The sequence below is a fragment of the Rhinoderma darwinii genome, chromosome 3, assembly GCF_050947455.1.
Source record: "Rhinoderma darwinii isolate aRhiDar2 chromosome 3, aRhiDar2.hap1, whole genome shotgun sequence".
Lineage (NCBI taxonomy): Eukaryota > Metazoa > Chordata > Amphibia > Anura > Rhinodermatidae > Rhinoderma > Rhinoderma darwinii.
In genome coordinates, this window is record NC_134689.1 from 20978273 (window position 1) to 20996399 (window position 18127).

At 43.6% G+C, this 18127-nt stretch overlaps 1 protein-coding gene across 1 annotated transcript; it reads left to right on the top strand.

Annotated features, from left to right (window-relative positions):
• Positions 1-13903: 13903 nt before the first annotated feature.
• Positions 13904-17715, top strand: MED7 (mediator complex subunit 7). The gene is made up of 3 exons (XM_075859878.1): positions 13904-14137; positions 14233-14562; positions 16707-17715. The coding sequence occupies exon 3, from the start codon at positions 16724-16726 to the stop codon at positions 17405-17407; it is 684 nt and encodes a 227-aa protein (XP_075715993.1). The 5' UTR covers positions 13904-14137; positions 14233-14562; positions 16707-16723; the 3' UTR covers positions 17408-17715.
• Positions 17716-18127: the final 412 nt, after the last annotated feature.

The window sequence follows — 18127 nt, forward strand, 5'->3', positions numbered from 1 at the left end:
GCAAGAAAAAGAATATTTACCAGGGAATGCCCACTGAGCTCTGAACTTGCAGCTCCACAGGCAAGATTGTCGGAGAAATCATATGGAAGCAATACACAAATAAGCCTCCGACATGAAGCTCTCCAAGTACACAGACACGTATCTAAAAAACTTTTCACGACAACTGTGCAAATACTCTTTGAAGGGTTTTTTCTCTCCTCGCCACATGGAATAGGGGACTGCTCTTCACCTCCTCGGTGAGTGTCCCAGTAGAATAGCCGAAATTAATTTATAACAACTCGAGGGAAGAGAACAACTCAACGGCTGATGTTTATTGCAAGAAGGATGAACATCGATAAACAGATTGCTACAAGGATCCTGATGAGCAGAGTTTTGGAATACAAAGAGAAGGGGTATATAATGGTAGCACGCCATACTTGTATTAGGATCTTTCACAAAGACAATGGACGGAAATAAATATACCCAAATTTACCTTTTTTTTCCACACAAAAAGCCACTAAGCCTAAGGCCTCATGCACACTTCAATTATTTTCTTCAGGGTGGTATCCGTTTTTTAACTGATAGCATACTGACACATTCATTTCTATGGGGCCATGCACACTTCCGTTGTATTAAAGGTTCTGTGAGTCCGTTCCATCAGAAGTAGAACATGTCGTACTTCTGTCCGTTGTTAGGTGTCCGTCTCGCCCATTGAAGCCTATGGGTCTGGCAAAACAACGGGCGACACACGGAAGGCATCTGCGTGCCGTCTGTTATTCACGGATCCCTGCAATTGGGGAATCTGTGGCTTGCACTATTGGGGTACTTGTAGCTGGCATCTGTGGCAGGCACTCTGGGAGGCACACAATGTCAGTGGATTACTCTCAGGAAAATTGGGGCAAATAAAAAGGTAACAAAAAATATACTGCGCTCCGAAATTTGCTTCTGTACATGGGGGGGCACTTTTTCCCCCCCATTTTTACATATTAGAATATTTAGAAGTGAGATTGCTTGTACACACATCGTATCTGCAAATACCATACGCACGCTGGACTCACTAAAGAATTATAAAATCCAGTTTTTTTTATACATCCTCAAATGTGGTTTACATGAAACTATCCAAAAATGTGCTCATTGGGGGGCCATACAGTACATTACTGAAGCTAAGCAGGAACTGAAAATTAATTTAGACACATAGGCTGGGTTCACACGACTTATTTTCAGACGTAAACGAGGCATATTATGCCTCGTTTTACGTCTGATAATACGGCTCCAATACGTCGGCAAACATCTGCCCATTCATTTGAATGGGTTTGCCGACGTACTGTGCCGACGACCAGTCATTTACGCGTCGTTGTTTGACAGCTGTCAAACGACGACGCGTAAATTGACTGCCTCGGCAAAGAAGTGCAGGACACTTATATACATTATATGCAGGACACTTATATACATTATATGCGGGACACTTATATACATTATATGCAGGACACTTATATACATTATATGCGGGACACTTATATACATTATATGCAGGACACTTATATACATTATATGCAGGACACTTATATACATTATATGCGGGACACTTATATACATTATATGCAGGACACTTATATACATTATATGCAGGGCACTTATATACATTATATGCAGGACACTTATATACATTATATGCAGGACACTTATATACATTATATGCAGGACACTTATATACATTATATGCGGGACACTTATACACATTATATGCAGGGCACTTATATACATTATATGCGGGACACTTATATACATTATATGCAGGACACTTATATACATTATATGCGGGACACTTATATACATTATATGCAGGACACTTATATACATTATATGCAGGACACTTATATACATTATATGCAGGACACTTATATACATTATATGCAGGGCACTTATATACATTATATGCAGGACACTTATATACATTATATGCGGGACACTTATATACATTATATGCAGGACACTTATATACATTATATGCAGGACACTTATATACATTATATGCGGGACACTTATATACATTATATGCAGGACACTTATATACATTATATGCAGGACACTTATATACATTATATGCGGGACACTTCTATACATTATATGCGGGACACTTCTATACATTATATGCGGGACACTTCTTTGCAACGTAATTTGAGCCGTTCTTCATTGAACTCAATGAAGAGCAGCTCAAGATTTACGAGCGTCTCAGACGCCTCGCATAATGCGAGGAGGAGCTTTTACGGCTGAAACGAGGCAGCTGTTTTCTCCTGAAAACAGTCTGTCATTTCAGCCGTAAAAGCCAGCTAGCGTGTGAACAGGCCAACCCATAAGAGTGCTAGCCAGTGACCCAATAGGAGTTTTAGCCTCCCATGAGAGTGCCAGCCACGCTACATCCATACTAGGGCTGGCCAGAGCCTACAGCAAGCCTAGCAAAATGCATGCCACATAATATTGCCAGTCACAGTGGCCCCACAAAATGAGTTTTGCCCAGTCCTAAGTTTTTCCCAAAGTACAACATGTGGCTACTTCCCTGGCTCGAAATGCAGAGTAATATGCCCTTTTGTTGTATGAAGAGGTGGTCTCTGGTATACTCAGGCCTAGATAATTGCGGATTTTCCTGCGGCAAATCTGCAGCGTAATTCAGCACCAGCAAAGTAAATGAGATTTCAAGTAATGTCATTTACACGTTGCAGAATTTTTTTGCACGTAAATTGTCCTTTTAAAAGCCGTAGAATGTCAATTTATTTTGCGATTCAATCTCAGAAGTTTATAAAAAAAACGCACCAAAATCCACAGCATAAAATCTGCACCTGTTTCCGCATCAAAATGTAAAAACTGCACCTAAAAACGCATCAATAAGCGCTGATTTTACCTGTGGAATTTCCTAAGTTCATCTGCGGTTTTCTGCACCAAATTACGCTACGTGTAGCCTTAAACTGGATTTACATGGGTGACAAAAACGCACCTAATTACTATAGTCAATGGGAGTCCCAATTACGGCCCTAAAAAATGCACCAAAAAGAGTAAAAGAAATCGCAGCAAAAACGCCTCTACTTTAAAAAGCGCTGTACAACATAGGTTCCGGATATACACAGGGACCCGCTACACACAATATGATTTCAAATATGTAGTTATGACTAAAATAGTTGGGACCACATATTCCTCGCCTCCGCACAGAGCCTTTATAGATATGGTCTGTGGCTGTACATATTAGGTTGGGTTCACACAGAGTTTTTTGCAGGCGGAAAATCTACCTCAAAATTCTGTTTAGAAGTTTGAGGAAGATTTTCCTCTGCCTGCACGCCGATTTTCGCAGTGTGATCGCAATGGGGTCATTTTACGCCTTGATCTCCATGCAGGTTCAAATCGATAGGTAGGACCAGCTGCTCGGAGAAGTAACAGATACACTGAGACGTTTCTCAAGGTAAAATACTTCTAATTTATTGAACTACAAACGTTCATACTTATAGCATCAGACGAACAAAGAACATTCCATAACATATGAGTCATCTGTATGTTCAAGCCTTACATCTTCCTTTCCCATATAGCTCATTTGTGGAGCACCAGGTATTCCCTTAGGTTTCCTTTATGCTTAGGGGGGTAGTCAAGTGATTGACCACAATCTGTTTGCAATTTTCAAGGGACGGCAGAGCATCTGCAAACTATTTCTTCTCTTAACCTTTCTAAAATACCCATTATATTGTAACACATGTTCTCCTTTATAACATTTCACTCCTTATGTCCCAAATACATTATATATGTATATTTATACCATAACAATCCCTCCTTTTGTGATTTTACCAACACCTAAATTCCAATGCTACTTCTATCTCCGGATAGCAAGGCTTCGATCCATTTCTTCACTTGATTCACACAGGTATGTAGGTGGGGTAATCTCACAACATTCTTTCATCATAATGTATAGGCCTCTGATTGAATGCTTCCCTTATTTTACAAAATGCATAACAATTAAAACATGTAAGCAATACAAATAATATCATTAAACAAATCAATGGTTGGAAAAGCACATGTAATATTTTAGTAGCTGTAGGTGAGAATCCTGTAAAAACGTCATACCAGTGATGGGCACTAGCATCTTTAATTGCTGATGACAAATGTATCACTTCCCTAGCTGCTATTGTAGCCAATATTTTCACCCTACTTAGAGTTACATTATGGGCTTGGATTAGTTTTTCAACTTCTCCTGATCGTTGTAACACCTTTTTCAATTCGTCTAAAGATAAACTAAAATTTCCATAGGGCAAAGGTTCAGGTACCCATATAGTGGACATTATTTCTTCTAAAGTAGGCAGGAACACTATAGTTTGGTTCCCCCAAGTCAAATGCGTCACATTGTATAGACATCCTGAAAATGGTCCTGTGAGTTTAAACTGGCTAAGGGTCTGCTTGTTGTTAGTTATTAAACATACATGCTGTGGACCTACTTCAATATAAACCTGTAGGTTAGCTTCTGGGATTATAGTGAGTGCGCATACATTATCCTGGTGCTGCATTAGACAGGGTTCATATATCCTTGACTGTTGATTACATACATATCCTTGCTCTGTTAATTGGCACAAATCTATATTCCTTGTCTTATTTTGAGAATCTATGTGTGTTCCTTTCATTTCCGGCATCCAATATTGTCCTAATAATGTCACCGGATCAATCATTACCATTGGCATAACAATAAATTTGCATAATAGAGTAGGATTTTTCACATGAAATGCTATTAGTCTTCCTGCACACCATTTAGGTGTACACTCAGTATACTCAGGCTGTAACAATAACCACGTATCATTTCTCTTTCCTATGGGCAGAATGTCTGTCCATTGCCTAACATGACTACTAAACAATTTATTCTTAAAATTATTCATCTGTTCTTGTTGCCACATCGTTTTAAGCGTACATACTGTCCAATTTACAAAAGTTGATACATTCTGTAATGTTCTATATTCGGTTAGCATACTTTCATTAAAAACATTTAGAAACAGTTCATCTATAGCTAACCCTTTTTGCTGTAAGTCAAAGGTAGTAGGTAACCATGACGCACCTATCCTTAATGCAGTAGATGTGTCATCTCCCACTGAGTTTAATTTGTTCATAACTGTTTCTAACTGTATACCATTCAATACTCCTAATCCCGTTCCTACCCCTCCTAATAGCGTCTCATACCATTCTCTTTTTTGTCTATGACAGCTGGGGGATTCAGGGAAGGAAATATTGAAGTGTACATTCTTTTTCTGCTGTTGGGTTACAGCGCTCTTACAAGTGTGTGCGATTCTTTCCAGACTTTGTACTCTTATATGTGGCTTAAAACTATCTCTTAAAATAGTTATCAAGAATACAAAATATATTCTATTTCTTATTTTGCTATTATTCATACATAATATCATCCCATCAGTTTCTTTTATTACAATCGTAGAGTTGAGCCTCTCCTTGTTGCATCTTTCATAAGTCTTATTTATCATTTTGTTTCTATTTTTACTGGTTGTATATTTCTGTAGATACTGTACATCTGGTTCATAACAACAAATCAACAGCCCCGGCGTCTCTTCTTGTATGCTAATGTTGGCTGTTTTGTCTATGTGAAGGTACACAGTCCCTCCATGTGGTCCTTTTTTCCAAGTCCCTTCGGTTGTAGTCACATTTGTAGTATAACACGGGGCATTGGCCTTACAGGTGTAGTTACCCTGCTTTCTATCCACTGTGGCATTCGCCCACCCTGTCCTGAACTGTTCCAGTGATTCTGTACTGATTACGTGTACAGGAGTAGCAGTTCTGCCTTTTTGTATAAGAGCACACGCAACAACCGCCGCAACAACCGCAAAGATCTTCATTCTTCTGGCTGAAGAACCTTTTTACAATGACTGGCATGAATCCAGCTTGCCTTTCCTTCGAGCTTCACTGAGGTGCTTGTTGTGAGTAGGACTTGAAACGGTCCGTCAAATCTTGGGTCTAGACTTTTCCTCACGTGTCTCTTAACGACCACCCAATCTCCCGGTTCTAACTTATGCGTCCCTTCAACTGAATCAGGATCTGGAATGGAAGCAAAGACTTGTGCATGCACCTTGGTCAATTGTTTGTTCAGCGTTGATACATACTCTGTTAGTCTACCATACTGCATTTGGAGCACCTGTGGAAAATAACATCCTAATCTGGGAGCCGATCCAAATAAGATCTCATATAGGCTGAGAACTGTTCTTTTTGTTGGAGTGTATCTTACTGAGAACAAGGCTAATGGTAGACACTCGGTCCATGGTTTCCCGGTTTCTACCATTGCTTTTTGGATTTTCAATTTGAGAGTCCCATTTAGTCTCTCAACCTTCCCACTGCTCTGTGGATGGTATGGTGTATGTAGGGCTTGACTTATGCCTAGAGCTGACAACACATGGTTCATGATTTCACCCGTAAAATGAGTTCCTCTGTCGCTCTCGATCACCTCTGGAACTCCATATCTGCACACCACCTCATTGATCAGTTTCTTTGCTGTGGCTACGGCTGTAGCTTTGGTTACTGGAAATGCTTCTGGCCATCCTACGTCTTCTCCCCCTTGCTCCAAAGGCAGTAAGGTAGCTGGGTTCAATGTAGTACAGCGGTGTAAAGTAACCTGCTCAGGAAGAAGAAGTGCACAGGTTAATCTCAAATGTCTTGCTGTTGACAAGTGCTTCGGCTGTACTTGAGTAAGAATAGCAGTAATATCATGTGGTGCAAACACTTGGACTGGAAATGCCAGGACCAAATCTGAGGCCTTGTTTAACATTGAATTTACAGCAATGATAGCTCTCACACATGATGGGGAACCTCGGGCCACAGGGTCTAGTCTAGCTGAATAATATGCTACCGGGCGCTGCTGTGGTCCATGACTGTAGAGCTATAGATTCCCATTTTGGTATGTATGAGCTGCACTAAGTCTTCCCATGTTGCTGAATACATTTTCTGAATTTGTTCTATATATCTCCAAAAAGGGACAGGCTCTGTCTCCGCGTCGGGGGCTTTCTGAACTAAAGTCAACGCATCCCTAGGGTTCCATGGCTTATATTTATGTTCCTTATCTTTATTAAAATTCTTGTCAGCTTCAGTCGCAAACAGGTCTGTCAACACTTGTAACCTTTTTCCCACGTTTTCTAATGCTTGCGTCGTATCTTTTGACTCGGGAAGCTTCCTTGCTGCTTCTGCCTGATCCATATTACGCTGATGTCTTTCCCTTTCCTCTTTCTCTTCTGCCTCCTCTTTTTCCCTTTTCTCTCTATACGCTCTAGTTTCTACTCTTTCATCCGTTGAGCCCTCGGCTCCTCCTGTTACTGGGGTTATTCCTGCCAACACTACAGGGGCCAACCCTATTGTTTGTTTATATGGTTCTGGTACTTCTTGAGGTGAGGGGGCAAAGGGGTTTGTGCTACTCATTTTTGGTACCACTGGATATATCCCTAGGGGATTTTGCCCTCCTGGTCTTGCTGCCCCACATGCAAAACAAGTATCGGTCCATGCTTGATTCTGCTGACCACACACTCTACACGTCCATCCCCCTGGTCCCTGCGTCGTGACTACCCCATACCCCGGTGGGCTACTTGCTTTTTCCTGGATTTTCATTATAGCAATCATAATAAAACTTTTTCTTACATTCTGTTTCCATGCATCCCCCTCGCGTTACTTCCTCTGACACCTTTCTCCATGCTTCTGCTTTCCACTGTAACTTTTTATCTTTCAACCATCCACGTTTTGTGTCACAACATTCATTCAATTTTTCCAGATCTAATCTTCCCGCTTTTCCCATTCCACATGCCTTCATTAACTGATTCGTTCCTTTTGTCACATCCTTTCCCTCTCTTTCCGCCACTACCTGTTTGGCTGTCAGTCCTTGTGGGTGCTCATCTCGTAATAGGGACACCAAGTTCCCCATTGTTGCCTAGTTATAAGTGGTCGCCTATGGGCAGACCCTAAGTTATGTAGGGGGTAATTTTCCTGATAGGTGAATTCCTTTCTCACCTATTTGAGACAGTTACTTATCCCCTCGAAACTTCTTTTTAAAGAGGGTAACCAAGTTTCCCATCTTGTGACTGTAAGTGGTGGCCTTAGGCACAGCCGTATTTTGTTACAGATTTTAGCTACTGACAGATGAATTCTATTCTCATCTATTTTAGACAGTTTCTAGTTTCCGTACTTACTTATTTTGTTACAGATTTTAGCTACTGACAGATGACTTCTATTCTCATCTATTTTAGACAGTTTCTAGTTTCCGTACTTACTTTCTACTCTGGCCAGAGAATCTTCCTTTTACAGTCCTTTTATAACTAGCTTACTTTCTTCGTCTGAGACACCACTCGAGTACGTGCCCTCCGCACCATAAGAGTAATATGACAAATATTCCTAATCCAAATAACAAGGCAAACGTAAAATCAAGCTGTTCATTTGACATGCCGGTTTATCGGACTGCAGAAAATTCTGGAATTTTGAGCTGAAAATCAGCGCATGATAATCCCCGCAAGTACTCCAATCGTGTACACACGTTCTCGGTATTTTGCCGGATTATCGGACTGCACAAAATTTTCGATTTCCGGGCTAAAATTTAGCCTATCATAATCCCCGTAGTCACCTGAAGCATGTATACATGTTTCTGGTAATTTGCCGGATTATCGGAATTTTTTTCCAAAAACAATTTCCTTATTCTAAAATGCATTTGTGACACAAAAACTGGGTTTCTACAACATTCATACAAATACTGTCATGGAGATCAGGGACTTTATCCTGAGGGTAGGATTTATTTTAGACTTGACCAGATTTTTACACTAAAAATACCCTCATGTGGCCCCTCTATTCCTTAGGAGTACTACCGGGAAGGTGACCTACCAGACAGGAAGGTGCAGAGCAGAGTTTGTAAGAATTAAGTCTTCTTACCTTGCTGCAGCAGTGGTCTGCACGTTCCTTCGTCCGGGAGGTCGCCACTCTAGTCCCGGGAGATCCCCTGGGTGGGGTGCCGTCCTTCTGGTCAAGTCTTTGTTCGGGCGCCAATTTCTGTGATCGCAATGGGGTCACTTTACGCCTTGATCTCCATGCAGGTTCAAATCGATAGGTAGAACCAGCTGCTCGGAGAAGTAACAGATACACTGAGACGTTTCTCAAGGTAAAATACTTCTAATTTATTGAACTACAAACGTTCATACTTATAGCATCAGACGAACAAAGAACATTCCATAACATATGAGTCATCTGTATGTTCAAGCCTTACATCTTCCTTTCCCATATAGCTCATTGGTGGAGCACCAGGTATTCCCTTAGGTTTCCTTTATGCTTAGGGGGGTGGTCAAGTGATTGACCACCATCTGTTTGCAATTTTCAAGGGACGGCAGAGCATCTGCAAACTATTTCTTCTCTTAACCTTTCTAAAATACCCATTATATTGTAACACATGTTCTCCTTTATAACATTTCACTCCTTATGGTCCCAAATACATTATATATGTATATTTATAACATAACAGCAGCGTTTTTCACCTGCGGCCATTGAATGCCACGGGCATAAAACACAGCGAAATACACTTTCTCTGCCTCCCATTGATGTCAATGGGAGGTCAGAGGCGTAAACGCGCGAAGATAGGACATGTCCCTTCTTTTTCCCCGCGAGCCTCCCATTGAAATCAATGGGAGGCATTTTCGGCCGTTTTTTGGCGCGTTTTCTGACGCGGTTTCAGCGTCTAAAAACTCTGTGTGCACATACCCTTTAACTGGAAACTGTGATGGAGGAAGCAGATTATCAAACCACTTACTGGATCTAAATTTTGGAGCCTGACATTAATATTTTATTGCAGATAAATGATATGATCCTGCCCAGGTAGACCTCTATCTGCATAGGGAATATAGTGCCGCATCTAAATACATATAGTCAGATTTCCCATTAGGCACAGTATACACATGCCTAAAGGCTCTCCTAAGAGGGCGCCAAGTGTCTGCAAATCTTCGACCCTGGCAGAAGTAGAGAGAGCGCGTACATCAGATATTAGATAACGACGGCTCTTTATCCTTAATTCTATTAACATAAACTAGCAAAGAATAATGCAGAAGCAAAGGCTGGGGGGAGAACCAAAATGGGGGCTTGGTTATTGTGACGCTTAATTGGCTATATCGTTAGACGATGCACATATATTTGGTATCATCTGCACAGGAGAATTAGGCCTCATGCACACATCCTTCACTGTTTTCACGGCCATAAAAAACGGATCAGTGTGTCCATTCAGACATCCGTATGGTTTCCGTTTTCACGCCGCATCCGTTCCGTTGCTCTGTATTTTGCATCCGTTGTGCTTCCGTATGTCGTCCGTTATATATGGTCCACAAAAAAAAACGGTAGGAAGTAAAATTGAGCTGAACTTGTCACATTGAACACCTGAAAATTTGGCCCTCCCTGCCGATACTCGGCAACGGATCCGCAAATAACGGACCACACACGGATGCCTTCCACGTGCAGTCCGTTATTTCGATGGACCCATAAGCTACAATGGGCAAGATGGAATCTCACAACGGACAGGAGTAGGACATTTGCGGAACAGACATATACGGATCCACGAAAATAACAGAAGTGTGCATGGTCCCATAGAAAAGAATGGGTCAGTGTGCTATCCTTTTAAATAAATGGATAGTACACTGAAGAAAATCACTGAAATGTGCATGAGGCCTAAGCCCTTATTCACACGACAGGGTTTCCCGGCCAGGTGACGGCTGTTCATAAGATGGCCGTCACACGGCCGTAGTAGGAACAATAGACCCCTAATGGGGCTATTCACACGACGGGCCGGGAAATGTGGCCGTCAAAAAATGGGACATGCCCTATTTTCGGCCGTTCACCCGGCCACCCAGCTCCCATAGAAGTCTTTGGGGCCGGGTAATATACGGCCATCACTGGACTGTGCCCCGAGTGACGGCCGTGTCTACCGTCGCTCGCTGTCTCCTCCTCACAGCGCAGGTAAGTTTCTACAATGTGGGGGTGCTGTATACAAGGGTACTGTGTGGCCAGGCCGGGGTGTACAGCAGGTGGAAGGGTGCGCAGCGCTGGCTCCCTACCCCTGCTTGCTTCTTCAGGCATCGCTACCGCTATAGCAGCCATAGCGGCTGCTAGCGGTGACACCTCCCATTGGTGATGGCGCCGCTAGCAGCTGCTGCGGCTGCTACTGCTGTAGCGAGGCCACTATAGCAGAGCAGGGAGGTATCTCCCTGCTCTGCTATGTGCTAGCCCCACTTTAGCTCCCTGAAGGAGCGGAATCCCCGTGTGTTCGGGGATTCCGCTCCTGGACAGAGCGCTTGATGTCTCTTTCCATATATGGACAGTGACATCAATGGCAACTCCTGTAGCGGAATCCCCGACCACTCTGTGACCGGGGATTCCACACCAGGAGAAGCCAGTAAAACGTTCAGTGTCCATAAATAGACACAGACGACAGGGGCTTTTCCTGAAGTGGAATCACCGGCCACATGGGGATTCCACTTCAGGAGTTGCCCCTGATGTCACTATCCAGATATGCCCGGCCCGGAACGGAATCGGAACGGATGTAAAACAGATGCAAACCAGCCCGGGAAAAACAGCCCAAAATGGCCGATTTTATCGGCCGACACTTGGACCCGGTCGTGTGAATAAGGCCTTAGGGGATTCATTTTTGGGATAAATATTGTTGATTGAGCCAAGTAACTTAGAATATGAAAATAATAAATGTTTTACTACATGAGGCTGGGTTCACACGAGCACATTAACGTCCGTAATGGACGGACGTATTTCGGCCGCTAATCCCGGACCGAACTCAGTGCAGGGAGCCGGGCTCCTAGCATCATAGTTATATACGATGCTAGGAGTCCCTGCCTCTCTGCAGGACAACTGTCCCGTACTGTAATCATGTTTTCAGTACGGGACAGTAGTTCCACGGAGAGGCAGGGACTCTTAGCATCGTACATAACTATGATGCTAGGAGCCCAGCTCCCTGCACTGTGTTCGGTCCGGGACTTCCGGCCGAAATACGTCCGTCCATTACGGACGTTAATGTGCTCGTGTGTACCCAGCCTAAGGCTGGGTTCACACGACCTATTTTCAGGCGTAAACGAGGCGTATTTTGCCTCGTTTTACGCCTGAAAATAGGGCTACAATACGTCGGCAAACATCTGCCCATTCATTTGAATGGGTTTGCCGACGTACTGTGCAGACGACCTGTAATTTACGCGTCGTCGTTTGACAGCTGTCAAATGACGACGCGTAAATGGACTGCCTCGGCAAAGAAGTGCAGGACACTTCTTTGCCACGTAATTTGAGCTGTTCTTCATTGAACTCAATGAAGCACAGCTCAAGATTTACGATCGTCTCAGACGGCTCGCAAAATGCGAGGAGGAGCATTTACGTTTGAAACGAGGCAGCTGTTAACAGTCTGTCTTTTCACACGTAAATGCCTCTCATCGTGTGAACATACCCTAAGGGTTCACACTGAGTTTTTTGCAGGAGGAAAATCTGCCTCAAAATTCAGTTTGGAATTTTGAGGCAGATTTTCCTCCGCCTGCACGGCGATTTTCGTGGCGTTTTTCGCCCACAGCTATTGAGCGCCGCGGGCATAAAACACTGCGAAATACGCTTTCTCTGCCTCCCATTGATGTCAATGGGAGGTCAGAGGCGTAAACGCCCGAAGATAGGGATTGTCCCTTCTTTTTCCCGCGAGCTGGTTTTTCCGCTCGTGGGGAAAAAACGCCTCCGCCTCCCATTGAAATCAATGGGAGGCATTTTCGGCCGTTTTTTGGCGCGTTTTCTGCGTGAAAAAACTCAGTGTAAGCCCAGCCTAACAGATACAAAATAAAAAGATATAAGCTCCAAATTTGAAAAGAATGTATAGGATCGTTTATGATCGTTTTATGCTGTAAAGAAAAAAAAAACTACAGCAAAACTGATTTTTCTTCTGCGTTTGTTAAAATAAAAATTTGATGTATATGTACTCTAAGGCCACATGCACATGTTGCGTATTTTGCTGTGGAAAATACGCATCAAAACCGCAGGAAATGCACAGGTAAAAATGGCAACTAATCGTGCGTTTTTCGGTGCAGTCTTTGCAATCTGACCTGTAAATCGTTGCATTTTCAGGCTGCGAGTTTTGTGCGCTTTTCCTTAGAACTAGTCAGATACAATTCGCAAACGGAAACGCAAGATAAATTGACAAGCTGCAGATTTTAAAATACATAACTCAGGTCAATTTACGTGCACAAAAAAAACCGCAGTATGTTCGTGACATTTCCTGAAACCTCATTTACTTTGCTGGTACTGTATTACACGGCGGATTTGCTGCACGTAATATGCATCGTGTGCATTGAGCCTAAAACGACCCCTACATAAAGGAAAACTCAACCTGCAAAAAACAAATCTGCATAAAAAGTTGTTATGACCGCCGGATGCGAAGAGGAAAAATATATTTATTTTTACCAGAATGAGCAGTTATCACCCATTCACAGGATACGTGATAATTGTCTGATCGCCCCAGGGAATGTTTGGACGGGGGTCCCAGACCCCATTCCTCCTCACCATACTTTACAGTGAGGTGGAGCTTGAATAGAGCAGAAGTCGAGCATGTTCCTGCTACTCTATTTAAAGGGGTATTCCCAAAACCATAAATTATCACCTAGCCACAGAGTAGCTCATAATCGTCTGACCGCTTGGACCCCCACCGATTGTTAGAACGGGGGTCCCCGACCATAGTGAGGAGGACATTGAAAGAAGCGGAGGTCGAGCATGCGCATGCCGCTCCATTTGAAGTCTATGGGAATGACGGAAACAGCTGTGTACTCGGCTGTTTCCATCATTCTCATAAACAGTGAATACAGAGGCGGGCCCATGCTCGACCGACACTCCCCTTCACTGAAGTGGAGCAGTGTAGAGGACCGGTGGGATCGGGACCCCCCATTCTCACAATCCCTAGGGTCCCCAGCGGCCAAACCAATATCACCTAGATAATGGTCGATTTTAGGAATACCCCTTTAAGATACAGTATGGACAATGGCGCTTCCATCCACTCGCTGGGCAAGAGGGAACTACAACAAAGCCCTATACATTTGAAAAAGTAGTGCAGGGGCTTCTTAAATATGGCGCCGCATCGTCCACCGCCGTCAGAAACCTGGTAATATACACTGGTAAATCTGCCTCTATGTGCATATGTATGAAGACACATATTATATAGGTTATCTCTCAGGTATCCTTCTCTATCGTTTTCAGAGCCGTCATCTAACATACTTCCCAGCGCCTCCCTCTGGTTAAAACTTCCGACGTTCGCCGCTACTGCGCACTAAAAGCATCTGACTAAATGCAACCATCCGACGCCCTCTAGCGTTGGATCCGGTTACTCGTTCTGACATGCGCAATGACCACGCGTGTAGTCTCTTTCGTTCAGCCAATCAGCACACATCTTTTCAACAGACGGAAGTTACAGCTACAGCAGCAGCGGTGGTGTGGGTGACGTCACATCCGGGAAGTGGTGTCACCAGGCTGTGGAGGAGAGGGTCTGTGCTGGTGGAGTGGCGTTGTATTTGTCTTGTGGAGTCGGAAGTGAGTATGGGGGGCTTCTCTGCATTAATATCAGTGATAGCGGCAATGGTGATGTATAGCATATTAACAAACCAATATAATGACGTCACTAAGAGTCAATCATAACTTAGGGTATATTCACACAGTGCAGTTTTTGAAGCCACAAACTGGTGTGGATTACAAAAATTACTCCTTGTTCTTGCTTAAACTGCACCGTGTGACTATACCCTTAGATACTCTATGCGTTTTCACTCTTTCATATTATGTGATAGCTGGAATAGACATTTACCTTATATTTTTGCTCTGATTTTGCAATGATGTTGCTATTCTCGCTCCATTGATTCATCCATAAGGTCCAGTCTTCCTTTTTTTTTATTGGGTGATTGTATTACCATGGGCACCAGACTAAGGCTGTGGGTACATAAAACAGAGCGAGAGTTATAAACTCGTAACCGTGCCCACCTGTCCTTATAGCAGCTTTTTTCTGCCCACCCCCCTGGGGTCTATTAAAAGGGTTTTCCCACAAACACATGTATCCCCTATTCACAGGATACGGGATACATGTGTGATCGCCGGGGGTCCGAGTGCTGAGAATGGGGCACTTCTGCGCATTCTTGACCAGCGATCCATTAATTTCTATAGGACTTCTGGGACCGCTGTCTCCGGCAGCTCCATAAAAATGAATGGAGCGCTGGTCGAGCATGCGCACCAGCGCTCTATTCTCTTGGAGCACTCCGGGGGACTTCCGGTCCCCAGTTTTCCTCATCGCTGGGGGTCCCAGCAGTCGGAACCCCAGTAATCACACCCGTATCCCCTATATTGTGGATAGTGGATACATGTGTTTGTGGGAAAACCCCTTTAAGCATTGGTGGGGGCACAAAAATGAAAGTAATACTACTTTACCTCAGAAGGGAGTAGACGGGCAGACAATAGTGGGTAACGTGACCAGCAGAGCCTGCCCGCTCCATTCACGTACGTCATGTTGACGTCTAATTACAGGCTTCAGTGCAGGGAGCGTGTCAGACGGCAGCGTTTCCCACTGTGGGGAAGTTGTAGTCTGATGTTGGTTGCTATGGCTACTGCCGGGATCTTATAGATATTCAACCCTGACATCATATGTAAAATTACTGTCTGACCAGATGATCGCTTTAAGGATCTGCTTTCCTGGCATGTCTATTTCAGTAAATACTTGTATTCCCCGTGAAATAACAATTCTGGAACGTCTGTTTTTAGAACTCTGCGTTGTGCTGTTCCTCTGTTATTCCTCCTGGAAATGTATGTCTAAATGGACACCTGAGTGTTACCATTGTCAAACAGACGTGTCCCTACTACTGTCCAATCAGTGCTGACAGAGTGAGACTCTGCAGGGACACACCCCATTGATCAGGGTAACGGTAGCACCTAGTTTTCAATTTATTAATTAATTTTCAAGAGGAATAACAGAGGAATGGCATAATGGAGACTTCTAAGAAAAGATGCTCCAGAAGGGAATTAAAGTATTTACGAAAACAGACATGTCAGGAGAGTGGACAGATCCTCAGACACTGACAATCCATTTTGAAGTACTCTCTTAGGGCCTGTTCACATCTGTGTTGGAGACTCCGTTAGGTCCCTTCATCACAGATCCGGCTGCACTATTGTTTCTGGTAAAACCATGGAAACTCGACTGAACCCATTAAAGTCATTAGGTTATGTGGGGCGCCAGTGGTGTCATAAAACGAAACCGGCGCTTCCGGTATTTTTGTTGTTCTGCTCCTCTGACTGAGCGTAACAACCGAAATACCAATACAGATGTAAATTAGGGCTTTAGAAATTCTGAGTTAACAGGGAATGGGTCCCCTATTTAGGACCTTCATTATGGAGAGCAGCTACAAAGAGTACTGGGGGGCACCCTGTATGTTGGTGCTTTACATGGACATCATATTGAATTCAATGGTAGCTCTGTAATGCTTCATCTCCCCAGTGGTGGCGCTGCAGAGGAATTGAACACTCGCTGCTGAGTTCCCCCACAGATGATCGCTGGGGACGCAGCAGCGGATCAGCTTATGGTTGGGGAACCCATCTAGCAGTAGGGATTGTTTGACGCACACCACCCCTTTAATAAAAACCTTATTATTAGTTCCGGCACCTTCTCGAATATAATAAAAATGCTTAATCTTTTTCAGAGCCTTTCTCCTTCACTATGGGCGAGCCCCAGCAAGTGAGTGCGTTGCCTCTGCCACCACTGCAGTTCATCAAAGAATATACAGATGACAACGTCCGCAAAGGATTAGTCCCTAAACCCCCCGCTCCCGTTAAGGACAGTTACATGATGTTCGGAAACCAGTTTCAGTGTGATGACCTGATCATCCGACCCCTGGAGAGTCAGGGCATTGAGCGACTCCACCCTCAACAGTTTGACCATAAAAAGGAACTCCGGAAACTCAACATGTCCATCCTGATCAACTTCTTAGATCTGCTGGATGTTCTGATCCGAAGCCCTGGAAGTATAAAGCGGGAGGAGAAGCTGGAGGACCTCAAGCTGCTGTTTGTTCACATGCATCACCTTATTAATGAGTACCGGCCGCACCAAGCCCGCGAGACCCTGCGAGTGATGATGGAGGTGCAGAAAAGACAGCGCCTGGAGACGGCGGAGAGGTTTCAGAAGCACCTGGAGAGGGTGGTGGAGATGATCCAGAACTGTTTGGCCTCATTGCCGGATGACCTTTCTTTGCCTGATGGTGGCGTCACCATTAAGACTGAACCTATGGAGGTGCAGGAACCCGCTATAGAGCAGCAGGACGTACCTCCAGAGGCTCCCGCTTCTCTTAAAGAGACAGTAGATAAAGATGCCGCCATGTGTGTGATCATTGATGAGATGACATAAAACTACCGCTGGGATATTGATCTATGTTTCTGTTTTTGCACCATCCGTTCACCCTGGACATGTTGATGGGTGTTCATAGTAAAGAAGTACGGCAGCGGTTTGTTGTGCCGGGAGCTTGTTCGGGAACTTTCTCAGGAATTCCTTTTCCAAAAATTTAGAGTGACTGACGAAATATAGGACAATCCGCTCCCATGTTATGTTACAGCTCTATATGCACCCAGTGGGTGGTCTTCATAATTTGTTTGTTTAACGTTATTCGTTTTTTTTTTCCATATGCCTCAGTAAACATTACAATTTGTTAAGTACGACTTTTTTCATTTGATGAATTTGTTGTTAGGAAAAGTTTTTTTTTGTTCTGGGCGGTGGACATGTGTTGAATTTGTCAGTGAATTCAGGAATTACTTCAAAGTCAAGTGGTCATTTATCACGAGTGAAAACTAACCCTAAAATCCCGATACAATCTATGTTTGCACTCAATGCAATCTGTTGTTTTCTGTAGCCAGCCAAGCTGTGCAAGGTTTAGGCCTAATTCACACTGCAGTTTTTTTTAAATGCAGTTTTTGAAACCACTACCAGGAGTGGATCATAAATGAAGCCGAAGTATATAGGAAAGATTTGACTTTTTTTTTTTTTTTTTATTCCACTCCTAGTTGTGGCTTCAAAAACTGCACTGTGTGAATATACCCTAATGGGATGTATGAAATTAGAACTGCATGGCTG

Coding starts and splice junctions, on each gene's coding strand:
- MED7 (XM_075859878.1), top strand. CDS start 16,724: ATGGGCGAGCCCCAGCAAGTGAGTGCGTTGCCTCTGCCACCACTGCAG.